The 16,367-nt window shown below is 48.6% G+C and overlaps 1 protein-coding gene across 6 annotated transcripts in view; it reads left to right on the top strand.

Annotated features, from left to right (window-relative positions):
• The window catches only part of LOC147115585 (mitochondrial fission factor-like), a 305,832-nt gene that overhangs the window by 273,459 nt on the left and 16,006 nt on the right, over positions 1-16,367 (top strand). For 5 of the 6 annotated variants that reach the window (XM_085989955.1, XM_085989954.1, XM_085989953.1 and 2 more), the window contains one exon: positions 14,687-14,904. In XM_085989955.1, coding sequence (XP_085846081.1) covers positions 14,687-14,904 — 218 coding nt within the window. Of the gene's footprint in view, positions 1-9,571; positions 9,868-14,686; positions 14,905-16,367 lie in introns of those variants that run through there. The other variant, XM_085989958.1, reaches the window with a different exon arrangement.

The following is a 16,367-nucleotide window of genomic DNA, read 5'->3' as shown; positions in this document are numbered from 1 at the left end:
AAATTGCTGAGGTATTATTGGGGTGTGGGTATTGGTAAATTCCATATTCTCGTGTACATTTTCTTGGAAAAGGTGTTCTTGTGCAACATTTTTTTAATAACTAAGTGTTAAAAATTTGCAAGTAAAACTGAGTCGATAAAACCAATCCCCTCTCGGATAGTTCTGTTCTAGTCACTGACATGAATCAGTCATTCATGAAAGAAAGACTTATGAAATAATACTGAGGGGCCTATGGGTGGCACTGTCCAGGGAGAGTATAAATACTCGGGCACAGGCCCAGCTTGCGCAGGACATTCTTAACAGGAACTAGTGAAGGACACAACTAGACCTCCATGTTGTAAAACAGTTGATTAAAGCTTTGTTTAACGCTTAGACCAAGTGCCTAGTAGTTTTCTTACGTCAGTCACATCAAATAAAACTATTGCCATTCATTTCCTCGGGGGTTCTCCCAGTCATCAGCTGTAAATTCAGCAGAAGATCTGCGAAAAACCCAGAGGATATTCCACTGAAGTTGTGGTCATGAGAACCACCAGTGGTGTTCAAGGGCTGGTGGTCACCCTCAAAAGTGCAGGGTAGCAGGCTTGCATTGAACAGAAGAGATATGGGGTGAATAGATATTCTAGAGTTTTGCTCCATTAACTTTGGGGATTAGGGAATATTTATACAGAACTTTTCCTTAGGAGATTCAATAGGGTATGTAACAGGGTAGGTGCCATAGAGTCATAGAGTCGTAGCACAGAAAGAGGCCATTCGGCCATCAAGCCTTATCTATTCTAATCTCATTTTCCAGCACTTGGTCCGTAGCCTTGTATGCTATGGTGTTTCAAGTGCTCATCCAAATGCTTCTTGAATGTTGTGAGGGTTCCTGCCTCTACCATCCTTTCAGGCAGTGAGTTCCAGATTCCAACCACCCTCTGGGTGAAAAAGTTTTTCCTCAAATCCCCTCTAAACTTCCTGCCCCTTACCTTGAAACTATGTCCCCTGGTTATTGACCCCTCTACTAAGGGGAAAAGTTCCTTTCTAGCTACCCTATCTATGCCCCTCATAATTTTGTACACCTCAATCAGGTCCCCCCTCAGCCTTCTCTGCTCTAAGGAAAACAACCCCAGCCTGTCCAGTCTCTCTTCATAGCTGAAACGCTCCAGCCCAGGTAACATCCCGGTGAATCTCCTCTGCACCCTCTCCAGTGCAGTCACATCCTTCCTATAGTGTGGCGACCAGAACTGCACACAGTATTCCAGCTGTGGCCTAACTAGCATTTTGTACACCTCCAGCATAACCTCCCTGCTCTTATATTCTATGCCTCAGCTAATGAAGGCAAGTATCCCATATGCCTTCTTAACCACCTTATCTACCTGTCCTGCTGCCTTCAGGGATCTATGTACATGCACACCAAGGTCCCTCTGATTCTCTGTCCTTCCTAGGGTCCTACCATTCATTGTGTATTCCCTTGCCTTGTTAATCCTCCCAAAATGCATCACCTCACACTTTTCAGGGTTAAATTCCATTTGCCACTGTTCTGCCCATCTGACCAACCCATCTATATCATCCTGTAGCCTGAGGCTTCCCTCTTCACTATTTACCACTCCACCAATTTTTGTGTCATCTGCGAACTTACTGATCATACCTCCTACATTCATATCTAAATCATTAATGTACACTACAAACAGCAAGGGACCCAGCACCGATCCCTGTGGTACACCACTGGACACAGGCTTCCAGTCACAAAAACAACCTTCGACCATCACCCTCTGCCTCCTGCCACTAAGCCAATTTTGGATCCAATGTACCAAATTGCCCTGGATCCCATGGGCTCTTACCTGCATGGGAGCCTGATCAAGAAGGTGTGTGTGATCTGTAGAAGATGGACGAATGACCTTACCTCACTCATATATATACAATTTATTCAAAAAGGGAATTGTGCCAGACGACTGGCAGACAGCTAATGTTTCTCCTCTGTTTAAAAAGAGAGATAGAACAAGTTCTGGGAACAATAGACTAGTTTGTCTTAACATCAGTGGTAGGAAAGATAATGGAATCTTTACTCAAAGATGTAATAGAAAAACATCTGGAAATCAAAAATATAATAGAGTAGTCAGTACTAATTTCAAAAGGGGTAGGTCATGCTTGACCAACCTTATTGAATTTCTTGAAGAAGTAACAGAATGAGTAGACAAGGGTACTGGAGTAGATGTAATATATTTGGATTTTCAAAAGGCATTTGATAAGCTACCACATAGTAGACTCATGACTAAGGTCGGAGCATGTGCAGTCAGGAGACAGGTAGCAAGCTGACTACAAAACAGTAAATAGTAGGGGGTTAAAGGTAACTACTCGGACTGGCAAAAGGTGGAAAGTGGTGTTCCACAGGGAACAACTTCTTTTTGTGTCTTTTTGCTGTTCCCGGAACAGTGTGAAGTAGTGGAAGGATTCGCAGGCTGATTAACAGTCTGATTAGCCGCATTAACACTCCTTCCATGGCCGTAACCATCTTTTTACCAGCTGATAGGGTGATCAGTCCTATACGGCGGGGGGAGGGGGTTTATGGGCTCCCACAACCCATATGATGAGGGGGGGTGGGGCCATCTACACCCACCAGATGCGAGTATTCTGGATGTCAATGGATCCCAGAATTCAAAGCCGGAGCTCCGACTCCACTCGCAGGGATTGTCTGGATTGGGGTTGTGAACCCTACACCTTGTGGCCCAGAGGCAGGAATGCTACCACTGTGCCAAAGGCTCACTCCCTGTTCACAACTTACATTCATGATTTCGACTCAGGAATAAGAAGAACAATTTCTAATTTTATGGACAACACCAAATTGGGAGTTGTAGTTAATACAAAGGAAGAGTGACAAAATACAGGAAGACGTTAATAAGCTTGCAGAATGGACATATAATTGGCAAATGAATTTCAATATAGATAACTGCAAAGTTTTGCATTTTGGCTGGAAGAATAAGAAGGCCACATAGTGCTTGGACAATAAAAGACTGAATGGGGGTAGAGGAGCAAAGGGATCTGGGGGGGTACAGATACACAGACCACTAAAAGTAGCGACACAGGTTAATAAGGCCATAAAAAAGCAAACCAAGCACTGGGGTTCATTTCTAGAGGGATAGAACTGAACATAAGAACATAAGAAATAGGAGCAGGAATAGGCCCCTCGAGCCTGCTCCGCCATTCAATAAGATCATGGCTGATCCTGGGCTCAAAGCCACTTCCCTGCCCACTCCCCATAACCCTTCACTCCCTTATCTTGTAAAAATCTGTCTATCTCCACCTTAAATGTATTTAATGACCCAGCCTCCACGGCTCTCTGGGGCAGAGAATTCCAGATTTACGACCCTCTGAGAGAAGAAATTCCTCATCTCAGTTCTAAAAGGGCGACCCTTTATTCTGAAACTATGCCCCCGAGTTCTAGATTTTCCCACAAGGGGAAAAATCCTCTCTGCATCTACCTTGTTGAAAAGCAGAGAAATTACATTAAACTTGTATCAAACCTTGGTTAGACCACACTTGCGAGTATTGTGCACAGTTCTGGTCTCCATGTTATAAAAAGGATATAGAGGCATTGGTAAAGGTGCAAAATACATTCATAAGGATGATACCAGAACTGAGAGGATATACTTATCAGGAAAGCCTGAACAGGCTGGGGCTATTTTCTCCAGAAAAGAGAAGACTGTGGTGTGACCTGTGACCAGATAATGAAAGGGTTTGATAGGGTAGACGTAAAGAAAATTTTCCCACTTGTGGAAAGTCCAAAAATAGAGGTCATAAATATAAGATAGTCACTAATAAATCCAATAGGGAATTCAGGAGAAACTGCTTTATGCAGAGAGTGGTTAGAATGTGGAACACACTACCACAAGGAGTAGTTATGGCAAATAGCATAGATGCATTTAAGGGCAAGCTAGATAAGCACATGATGGAGAAAGGAATAGAAAGATATGCTGATAGGGTTAGAGAAGTAGGGTGGAAGGAGGCTCGTGTGAAGCATAAATGCCGGCATAGACCAATTGGGCCAAATGGCCTGTTTCTGTGCTGTACACTCAATGCTTTTTATGTTCTTATTATTGATATCCTGGAGAGAGTACAAAAGGGTTTGGTTATCACATCAGGATACTGGAACATCCTTGCAGGGTTTAGCAAAATCCAAGAGGCAATTCAAGAAGCTTTTGGGTGTGATTCTGTTCATGTTCCCACAATGGGAAGAATGTCTCTACTTCTGGCTAACAGTGATCAGACACAGGACTCCCCGTGGGATCCAATGGGGGAAGCATTACGAAAGCCCCAAAACTTGCTGCATTGGTGCTCAAAGTGGGGACAGGGCTCACAGTAACTCATTGCCCTTGCCTTAAAAGAGTTGCAGCTACTGCCATAAGGATCACTCCGAGGTCTTGCTGCCCACCTGCCTTGTTGCCGAGTGCAGGTCCCTGTCCACCGTTTACCGTGGGTTTGAACTTCCACGTACAAGAGGCAAAATGATAGGTCACAATCTGAGCGAGTTGCAGACAATAAACGCCTTTTCAGCAAGATAAACAGATGAGAAGCCTATTCATTTTATCTAGCTCATCCTTCCACAGAAACCTACGACCACCTCCCCCCAAACAACAGCTGTCTCTTATCATTGACTTCACTACCCTTTCCCAAAGATCACTGTAGGTATTGATCATTGTTCAAAGTGCTAACTAACAGTAGAGCTACATTTTGTGAGGCTTCATGCTGGTGTTTTAAAGAGCCTTTTTGGATTGGACAGAATGGTAACATACAGTAAATGAGGTTTTGGCTTCAAATAGTGATCTGCTTTAAGAACTAATAAAAACTAATAAAGATTATAACACTTTCGATATAATCTTGCAAGGGGGCTTCATCCAACCACATCATCCCAATGCAGATATGAAGTAAACTTTAACCTGTGGCGGAGACCACATAGGGACAATAACACAATGTATAGCCAATGCTGTTATATGTACCTAAACACAATTCACTATGTATAGCAATGTTGTGATATGTACATGCTGGGTTGGGTTATTGGTGCAGGGTCCCTTTAAGAGCGTCGGTAGCGTGATGACATCATGACGTCAGTTGCGTGATGACGCCATAGCCCCTGCACGGGGCTGAGCCCTGGAGACCTCGTGGAGAGTGATTAAAGAAAGCCACGTTTTGCCTTTGCTTAAACAAAAGCCTCTGCCTGTTGTTTTCTATTGATCCCAACATTGGTGACCCCGCTGCTCTTTTGGACGATTCCAAAGACCTCATCTGAAATGGCGACGAACGTCGTTTCCAACAAATTACCTGAGTTTTGGGAACAACAGGCTGCCGCTTGGTTCGCCCAGGCCGAGGCTCAATTTGCACTCTGGGACATCACCGCGGATGACACGAGGTACAATTACGTCGTCTCTGCTCTTGGCAGCTCCACCGCGGCCAGAGTCGTGAACCTGCTCGAAAACCCCCCGGAGCTCAACAAATACGGTACGCTGAAAGCGCACCTCTTACAAACTTTCGGACTCACCGAAGCCGAACGCGCACGCCGGCTTCTTTCTCTACCCGGGCTTGGCGACTCCAAGCCCTCGGAGCTGATGGACCACATGCTGGCCCTCCTGGGCACACACACGCCGTGCTTCCTCTTCAAGGAACTGTTCCTTCAACAGCTACCAGGTCAGGTACGGTCGGCTTTAGCCAACTCTTCCACTACCGATTTCCGCGACCTGGCCAAGGAGGCTGACAAATTTTGCTCCGCCGGGCAACAGTACTGCGCGGCCACGCGGAGCCCTGCCCCCACTGATACAGCCCAACGGCGGCAACCCTCAAGCCTCTGCTTCTACCATGCGCAGTTCGGCCCCAAAGCCAGGAAGTGCCGGCCCCCATGCAGTTTTCCCGCGTCGAAACAAACTAAAGACCACTCGTCGGCAGCTATGGCTGTCGGCCGTTCAGGCAGTTTGTTGTTTATTACAGACACCGACTCCGGACGTTGTTTCCTTTGCGACACGGGCGCCCAGGTGAGCGTCCTGCCCACGTCAATCATCGACATTCAAGGGGGGAACCACGGCCCCGTCCTCGAAGCCGCCAACGGCAGTTCCATCCGCACCTTCGGGAAACGGAACGTGGCGCTTTGTTTTGGCGGGCAACGGTTGACCTGGGACTTTGTCACAGCAAAAGTGTCCACCCCCTTCTCAGCGCTGACTTCCTCTGCGCCAATGGCCTTTTGGTGGACGTCAAGAACCGACGTCTCATCAACGCGGAAACCTTCAGCTCGCTCCCATGTTCCCTCAGCGGGTCCAGCACAACGCAGTTGTCCAGCGCACTCTCGGCCTCCGACGAGTTTTCCCGCCTCCTCGCCCAGTTCCCGGACCTCACGAAGCCCACGTTCTCGTCCGCCGCCACCAAACACGGGGTAGAACACCACATCTCGACCACCGGTCCGCCCGTCTACGCCCACGCTCGGCGCCTCGACCCGGGGAAGCTCGCCATCACCAAAGCTGAGTTCGACACCATGGAACGCCTCGGCATCATCCGCCAGTTGAACAGTCCATGGGCTTCACCCCTCCACATCGCCCCGAAACCAGGCAGCGGGTGGCGCCCGTGCGGAGATTACCGGCGCCTCAACGACGCGACGACCCCCAACCGCTATCCGATTCCACACATCCAGGACTTTTCCGCCCGCCTGGCCGGGAAAGTGGTATTCTCAAAAGTGGACCTCGTCCGGGGTTACCACCAGGTCCCTGTCCGGCCGCAGGATGTCCCGAAAACCGCGGTGATCACCCCGTTCGGGCTATTCGAATTTCTCCGCATGCCATTCGGCCTCAAAAACGCTGCACAGGCTTTTCAACGTCTTATGGACACCGTGTTATGGGACCTGACATTCCTGTTCGTATACCTGAACAACATCCTCATCGCCAGCACCTCCAGGACAGAGCATGTGTCCCACCTCCGGGCTCTCTTCGAACGACTCAGCCAACACGGTCTAATCGTCAACCCGGCCAAGTGCTAGTTCGGGCTGTCCTCAATCGACTTTCTCGGGCACCGCATCACGAAGGACGGGGCGGTGCCACTGCCATCGAAAGTGGAGGCCGTGATGGACTTCCCGTGACCCCTCACCGTGAAGGCCCTGCAGGAGATTTTGGGCATGGTGAACTTCTACCATCGTTTCGTCCCCCGAGCAGCTCAGCTTATGCGGCCCCTTTACGAGGCCCTCAAAGGCAAGCCCGACAAACTCGCCGTCGACTGGTCCGATGAGATGGCCAATTCTTTCACGGACACGAAAAGGGCCCTGGCTAACATGACCATGCTGGCGCATCTGTTACCTGATGCGCCAATCGCTCTCACTACCGACGCCTCGGACTATGTGGTCGGCGCCGTCCACGAACAGTGGGTCAACGGCGCCTGGCAGCCGCTCGCCTTCTTCAGCCGGCAGCTCCGCCCCAACGAGCAGAAGTACAGCACCTTTGATCGCGAGCTTCTCGACCTCTACCTCGCCGTCCAACACTTCCGTTTCCTGCTGGAGGCCCGCCCGTTCACTGCATTCGTGGACCACAAGCTGTTGACCTTCGCCATGGCCAAAGCCTCCGAGCCGTGGTCGGCCCGTCAGCAATGCCAGTTGGCCTTCATCTCGGAGTTTACAACGGACATCCAGCATGTGGCTGGGAAAGACAACCCCGTCGCTGACTGTCTCTCCCGAGCTGTCACCAGCGCCGTACACCTCGGCATTGACTACACCCGCATGGCGGCCGACCAGGCCGCCGACCCAGACGTCCAGGCCTACAGGACGGCGGTCACGGGCCTTCAACTAGCGGACGTCGCATTCAACGCTGCCGGCACCACACTCCTGTGCGACGTCTCCGTTGGGCAGCCACGTCCCGTTGTGCCCGAAGGTGGAGACGGCAAGTTTTCAACGCTGTCCATAATCTTTCCCACCCAGGCAGGAAGCTGTCACAGAAGCTGGTGGCGGCTAAGTTCGTCTGGCACGGGCTCAGGAAAGACGTTCGCGACTGGGCCAGCACCTGCGTGGTATGCCAACGCTCGAAAGTACATCGCCATACTAAGGCCCCGTTGGCGCCTTTCGCAGTGCCCAAGAGGCGGTTCGACCACGTTATCGTGGACCTGGTGGGGCCCCTGCCGCCCTCCCGCGGGTTCACCCACCTCCTCACAATGGTTGACAGAACCACCCGATGGCCGGAAGCCGTCCCGCTGTCTTCAACGACAGCCACCGATGTGGCTCGGGCGTTCATCAGCACTTGGGTCGCCCGGTTCGGCGCCCCATCTGACATTTCCTCCGACCGGGGGCCCCAGTTCACGTCAAAGCTCTGGAACGCTGTCGCCCGAGGCTTCGGGTTGAGACTCCACCGCACCACAGCATACCACCCTCAGGCTAACGGGCTGTGCGAACGGTTTCATCGCTCCATGAAGGCCGCGCTCCGGGCCAGCCTCCGGGACGACAGCTGGATCGACAGACTCCCGTGGGTCATGCTGGGACTCAGGACCGCTCCCAAGGAGGACCTCCAGTCCTCGTCCGCCGAGCTCATCTACGGACAGCCGCTACGGGTGCCTGTGGATTTCGTCCCCAACGCAACGGAACCTTGGTCCGCAGCCCGTCAGTGGTCCGACCTTCTGGACAACACCAAGGTTTTCGCACCGGTGCCCACGTCGCAGCACGGCCTCCCGCAGTCCCACGTTCCGCTCGACCTTCGTGAGGCGGAGTACGTTTTCGTCCACCACGACGCCCACCGGGGACCTCTTCAGCCACCCTACGAGGGACCATTCCGCATCCTGGAAACCGGGGACAAGACCTTCGTAGTGGATGTCGGCGGTAAGCCGGACTGCATTTCCGTGGACCGTCTTAAGCCGGCCCACCTGGATCTGGACCGACCCGTTGAGTTGGCACAGCCCCCGAGGCGGGGCCAACCTCTGGTTTCCACACCCTCAGTCCACCACCAAGCGCCCGAGGTCCTGCCGACGAACCCCCCGGTCCCCGCCCCGGAACTAAGGAGCCGTTCCGGCCGTGTGATCCGGCCCCCCCAACGACTGACATTGCCAGTGCTAGTGAATTCTGGGGGGACGTATGTGGCGGAGACCATATAGGGACAATAACACAATGTATAGCCAATGTTGTTATATGTACCTAAGCACAATTCACTATGTATAGCAATGTTGTGATATGTACATGCTGGGTTGGGTTATCGGTGCAGGGTCCCTTTAAGAGCGTCGGTAGCGTGATGACGTCATAGCCCCTGCACGGGGCTGAGCCCTGGCGACCTCGAGAGTGATTAAAGAAAGACACGTTTTGCCTTTGCTTAAACAAAAGCCTCTGCCTGTTGTTTTCTATCGATCCCAACAAACCTTCCTTGATCTAAATGTGATTTAGTGTGAGTAACTGCAAACATTCTTTATCAATGATCTTCACACATATTCCAAACTCCAGACCACAGCCACTAACAGCTGGTCTGGCCGCCCTGCGCTGTCTTGTAGCACGCATGCGCATCGCGGGTCCACGTCGCGCTGCGTCCTTCGCGCGCACGCGCCTGAGTGATGCACATGACGGTCGAGCGTGCCGGCGCCGCTCAGGAGCATGCGCAGTACAGGCGGCAGGCTCGGCGACCTGCTGAGATCAGTTCGTCCCCTTCCCCCCCACCCCGTCTCCATCCTGCTCGGAGAGAATCGTTCGGTGTCACCGGTCTCCAAATGGCTCCTGCGCTGTGAAGAGTCGCCGCAGGGGGCTTCGTGATCCGAGGTTGGACGGTCTCTTGGGCCCGGGTGGCGGGGGGTGACAAAAAAAAACTAACCGCCGTCAACTCAGAAGCTGCGGCCTGCTGTCGCGTTTCAACCCTGGCCTCTCCCAACTGGAGCTGCCGCAATTCGTACCAAGCCAAGGTAAACAAACATCAAGATGGGGAGGGACGGAGGGTGAGAAAAAGGCGTTTAGCTAAAGCTTCTCCGAGAAATGTACGAGAGGAATCACTTTTAACATGAAATCCCAAGTGAAGGGCAATCTGCCCCCACCATTTCCCTCACCCCTCCCTGCCAGATCTGGCCCTGGCTTGGCAGCTTCACCCTGTGGGGTGGACACAAAATGATAGCTGGTGTAGGACGTGGCTGGTGTAGGACGTGCCAATGTTGTACCAGTGCAGTGTAGCAGGGGTTGCTCTTTAAGGTCAAAGCCTAATGCTAGGACAGACAAGCGGAGGCCACAATCCATATCTGCCTATGCACTTTATCTTCATACACTGGAGACCCACTTGCTGTTGAAAAGTAGATCTTTTACAGGATAGAGCAGCAACCCGTTCATATTTATATGTCTTTTTCTTGCATTAAATGTTCCCAGGGCTGTTTAGCAGGAGCAGAAGGGAAATTAGGTGATCAGAGAGATTTTAAGGAGGCTATTGAAGGAATGTAGCTATGTGGAGGGGTTTAGTCACAAGAGTTCTCCAGTGTGGTGGGGGGACAAGATGGCTGAAAGCTCTGCTACCATTAGTAGAACAGAGGGAAAGTGGTCAGATTCACATTTTCCCCACTGCTGGGGAGGGTGGCACTGAAGGAAAATTACAGGGTTAGTTAACTCTAGTACTCATGTTTCTGATAGCCAGTTATGGTGCAGTATTGCCAGAGGCCTTAGAATGGATTTTTTTTTAATGGCAATGTGCAGGAGGAAGTACTCTAGTCATCGTGGTAAAAAGCTTTTAAGTTTGTCATTTCAACACCAAAGATTTGCAGACACCTGACTATTATAACTTTATCAACATAATTTCTTGCCAGGACTGAATATGTCAGGGAGTTTTAATATTTGGTGCATAATTTAACTATGGCTTCTGTTAGGTGGAAATTGTATCTCATGGTTGGGGGGCATCAACACAGAAATACTGGGGTGGGGGAAAATAGGCCTGAACACAATACACCACGCCAACGTGCAAGACATGGAGAGGGGTTCAGTGACCACTAGGATACTGTGTACTGCTTGAATCCACCAACAAGTGATCATATTCCCTCAGCTTCTAAACCTCTCCAATACTTGTGATACCAATTTGTAACCCAATAATTTTCTTTAAAAGAGAATTAATTTGCTTGTGCTGCTTCAGTGAATATTTAGAAATTAAGGATTGGGTCTGCGGCATGTATTGTTATCCCCTGAAAGAGACTCATTTAACTTCAACTTTTGTTTTCTGGTAGCAGTCTCGCTTGGAAGGTTGCATCATTTAGACATCTTGGCTGACACTTCAGTGCAGTACTATGGGGCAACAACAACTTGTATTTATATAGTGCCTTTAACATAGTAAAACGTCCCAAGGTGCTGCACAGGAGTATTATAACACAAAAAGTTTGACACTGAGCCACATAAGGATAAATTAGGGCTTGATCAAAGAGGTAGGTTTTAAGGAGAGTCTTAAAGGAGGCAAGAGAGGTAGGCAGCGGAGAGGTTTAGGCAGGGAATTCCAGAGCTTTAGGGCCTAGACAACAGAAGGCACGGCCACCATAGGTTGAGCGATTATAATCAGGGATGTTCAAGAGAGCAGAATTAGAGGAGCGCAGATATCTCGGGGCAGCGGGGGGGGCATGGTTGTGGGGCTGAAGGAGATTACAGAGATCAGAAGGAGCGAGGCCATGGAGATAATACACAAGACTGAGGTGTGTCACATAGAGAATAATGCACAGGGTGGAGTGTGGTACAAGGACTGTAAGACATTGATTGCTTAAGATGATGCCATAAACCATGAAAGCAAAGATCAAAGGGGAAAAATTTGGTTGCTTTGCGCTTCCCGAGAGGGCGCTAACCAGGTGCAAAGCAACTAGTGCCCGGGCATGGCGACGTTTGTGCCGCTCGCGAACTTGACCAGACATTTTGCGGTGGCGCTAAACACTACCGCCACAATCTCCTGCGCCCGCAGATCGTGACGTCAGTCGAGCGTGCAACGCCAAGGACCAGATATTGAGTGGCGCTTTCTGCCTGCCGCTAGCAACGACGGATAGAGGGAAGCGTTTTGCAGTTGGGAAGGGACTGGGGGAGCGCTGTTTAAAGGCGGCCACTTCCTGCCTTTTTTTGTTGGCGAGAGACAGACTTCTGGAGATATTCAACGCTGTGAGAAGGAGTTTTGGGTACTGAGCAGCACTTTGCGGGTTAATTTTGATTTGACCTTCCTTGCATCGATTTAGAAGAGACTATGGGGGCTGCACTCTGAGCTCTTTCCCTGGGCTTCTCCATTGTTCTTTCCAGCAGAATTGATGTACAGGTCTCTCCAGGCCGAGATTCAAGGCTGCAATGAGCAGGGTGTGGCTGGAGAGCAAGATCGACCCTCCCCTTTAAGAACTGGCCGGCCGGCGCCAGTGTGTCTGTGTTCCATCGCTAACTGACATCACATGAGCTTTGCCAGCGCTCTGAGGTAGCGCCTCGCTCCTCGGCATTAGTGCCTTGAGAGGTGTGTAGCGCCTGATTTTAGCGCTCCAATCATCTCCAGGGGCGATAGAAGCCAAGTTTGCAGTCGGAGGCGATAATTAGCGCCAAGCGCTAAACTTTGCGCCCAGCCGATAATTGCGCCCCAAACAGGGTGATACCGAATTTCTCCCCCCAAGTGCTTTAGTGACATCATCACAACCCAAGACATGTTACATTGCTGACACATCCTTCATTTTCTTGTATATAAATTCGCATGACTTGAATTGTACTGATACTGGAATACATGTTATGGCACACGCACAGAAGTAATTAATTTTCTTCTGTATATATTTTTTCAAATTTTGTTAATTTACCTCAGGACAGATTGGGCAAATTACCGGAATGGGCATATTCCTCCTCAAATCTCAAGTTCAAACTTATTCCTAGAATTTCTCAGCTGGGATCATGAGTAGCATGTGCGGATTGGTGTGTGGGGCGGTGGGGAGCAAAAACAAGTGGATTTTCTTTTGGAAAGCAGAAACTTTGTATTTTGGAGATCTGATTTGGGTATACAGGTTGAGCGTCCCGAATCCGGCAACCTGGGGACCGAGGCCAAGCTGGTTTTCGGGTTTTTCCGGACTTTGGAACGTGCTTCTGATGTCTGAAGTCCGGAAAAGCCCGAGCCCAGGTTGCGATATTTCCGGACTTTGGACATCAGAAACACGTTCCGAGTCCGGAAATGCCTGGGCCCAGGTTGCGTTTTTGGTAAGTCTCCCTCGGGGTGTCCAGATTCTGGAACATTTTACGGATTCCGGACCCCTGCCACCAATCATCCTGGATTCTTGAACCTTCCGGATTCTGGAACTCCGGATTTGGGATGCTCAACCTATAGTTGATAGTAACGAGAGCAAGATACTACTCTCTTTAATAAAATATAGATAAAGGGAGAGGAATAGAATCATAGAATTTTATAGCACAGAAGGGGACCATCCTACCTATGGCAACTATCTTTTTTATTCGTTCCTGGGATGTGGACGGATGCAAGGCCAGCTATTATTGCCCATCCCTAATTGCCCTTGAGAAGGTGATGGTGAGGCACCTTCTTGAAAGAGCTAATCATTTAGTCACATTCCCACGTTCTTTTCCAAAACCCTTTTAAAATTTTTATTTTCAATTATTTATCCACTTTCTTTTTCTATGCTGTATGGATTCTGCTTCCACCACTGTTTCTGACAGGGGATTCCATAGCCCAGCAACCCTCTGCATAAACTAACTCATAACCTCTCCCTTTTGGCTATGATCTTAAATGTATGCCTTCCAGTTACTGACTCACCAACTAATAGTGTTTATCCTATAAATGTATGACTGCAATACTGTGTAGGTTGTAAATACAAGAGATATGCTCCCCAGCGTTATCACTAGAGTTATTGCATAGTTTGGTACTAATCTTTAGGAAAAATAGCACTTGAGCCAATATGTTTTTGTAATATTAGTAATTCCTCACCTCACCTCAGATGGCACACGCTGCTACCATCACTAGTGACCATCAGTATTTCACCCTAGTGCACCTCGCTCCCTCCCTTTGCCCCGCCATTGGGAGCTGTGCCTTCAGCTGCCTGGGCCCCATGCTCTGGAATTCCCTCCTTAAACCTCTCTGCCTTGCCACCTCCTTTTCCTAATTTAAGATCCACCTTAAAACTTATTTCTTTGAGCAAGCTTTTGCTCACCCTTCCTAATATCTCCTCCTTTGGTCCAGCATCCGTTTTATTTTGTTGAATATGCCTCTGTGAAGCACCTTGAGATGTTTTTCTATGCTACAGGTGCTATATAAATGCAAGTTATTGTTGTAGTGTTATGTAGCTCAAATTGCTCTTTCCCGAGACAACACAAGTTTTGTATGGCAAAATCTATAATTGTGGTTGAATGTACTGGGCGTGTGAAAATTTCACCCATCTGTCATTATGCTTTACTGAAGCATTAGTGACAATGCTGCAGTTGTAAATGCAGATTGTAAATCAGGCAAGAGGTACAGTAGTTCTGATCTTATTCTGTTAACTAACATCTGAGATTTTTGGACTGTAGATCCATTACAGGCCAGATGGTAGGGAGAACAAGGCATTATGGACTATTCAGTGGTGTGGGCACTTCTGATGCATCATGGTTATTCTTGATCAGACTCATTTTAATTTCTGATATGTTCCGTTCCAGTCGTGTGTTTTGCTTGTGGTGTAGTTTGGTCTTGCAGTTGAGATTCTGTATTTTAATCAACCTTTAAATTCCTTTATGGTTGATGCACTTTGCTCTAATAGTCATTATTACTTTCAGTATCATGAGCGTAGCAGCATTTCCTTCTCCCACCGCTGACATGGCCGAAATGAACCGCATCCAGTATGAGATGGAATACACAGAAGGCATTAGCCAGCGAATGAGAGTTCCCGACAAGCTTCAGGTTGCAGCAGAGGATGGTGAAAACAAGTGGGCGCAAGGAGACTTTCACAACACCACAATTGTAATGGAGGTGCCAGAGAGGATTTTTCTAGCAGGTACTGTATTCCTGGTTCAGACCAAAGCTTTAGAAATGTCAAACCAATTGTCACAGCACTGAGTCTCAATTAATTTTTTTTTTTTTTAAATGAAAGAAAGAATGACTTGTGTTTATATAGAGCCTTTCATGACCTCTGGACCAGATCCCAAAGCGCTTTACAGCCACTTAAGTACTTTTGAAGTGTAGTCACTGTTGTAATGTAGGGAAATTTACTGTTCTAGTCTATTGTTACTGCCCCTCCAGACTTTCTTGCCCCACGCTCCTCCAGACTGGAAGGTAAGTTCATTCTGTGGTGGGACTCTTCCTCTAACCTGGAGATGGTCCTCTTATCACTCCTACTCTGGCCTAAGGGAGCAAGACGGCCCTGTTCGGGAAGCATTTGTGCTCCTTTGAATCATCTGTATTGGAAAGTGACTGCAAATTCAGTGTGGGGAGGGAGAGGAAGGGAGGTTAAGTCACCCCCCCCCCCCCCCCCCCCCCCAAATGCAGAGATTATGCTTTGCTCAGAGATTCATTTTGTTAGCAGCTGGAAAGCGCTGACTCTGCTTCTGGTGCTCTTTTGTAAATGCTTTGGGTGCCTCGATTCTGTCCACAAATGCTGTGTTCTGCACTAAAGCTGCAGGACTGCATGTTTCAAGAAGTTGCAAATTGTGACCAGTACTTAACACAAAACAAGTTTTTAAAAAAGGGGGAGAATTTGTTCCATAAATAGGGTGCCCGTTTATACCCTTATCTAGAATGTAATCCGGAAAGCGAAAACCCTCTATCGTGTATGTTATCTTAATTTTGTCAAAGCATAAAGTTACGGAACCTTTTAGTTTGACTGGGCAGCTTGTTGTGTATTAGTTATGTCCTTTCCTCTGAGGGAAGGCGATGGAGACACTTGTATTTGTTCCAATGTTACTCCATCAGCCCAGACAAAATATTACAAAGTTATCTTTGGAATTCTCTACCCCCGAGGGCTGTAGATACTCAGCCATTGAGTATATTCAAGACCAAGATCAATAGATTTTTGGATACCAAGGGAACTGAGGGATATGGGGATAAGGTGGCATAGTGGAGTTGAGGTCGAAGAACAGCCATGATCCTATTCAATGGCGGAGCAGGCTCGAGGGGCTGTATTGCCTACTCCTGCTCCTATTTCTTGTGCTCTTTTATGTACAGAACGTGATGTTGCATTCTTTACTGATACGGCGATGCTTCTAGATTATCTGGTGTAATTAGATATTTAATGTTGATGCTGAAGGAAGAAGCAAACTGCAAAATAATAATTTAGAAGGAAGCAGCTGATTTCAGTAATAAATAGCAGCTCAGAGTTTTTTGTTATCTTTTTGAAGTGATGTCCCTGACAAAAGCTTCAGTAATCCTGTTTCTTTTCACTTCGATTTTTGTAAATCAGCTAATAAAGGAGTACCATAAATATTCTGATGTGCAAACCACTGGAAAACTTACCAGATGAGT

This window comes from Somniosus microcephalus, chromosome 6 (assembly GCF_052327205.1).
Source record: "Somniosus microcephalus isolate GS21.2 chromosome 6, FLI_Smic_1.0, whole genome shotgun sequence".
Classification (NCBI taxonomy): domain Eukaryota; kingdom Metazoa; phylum Chordata; class Chondrichthyes; order Squaliformes; family Somniosidae; genus Somniosus; species Somniosus microcephalus.
This window is presented reverse-complemented; position numbering and strand designations above follow the sequence as displayed.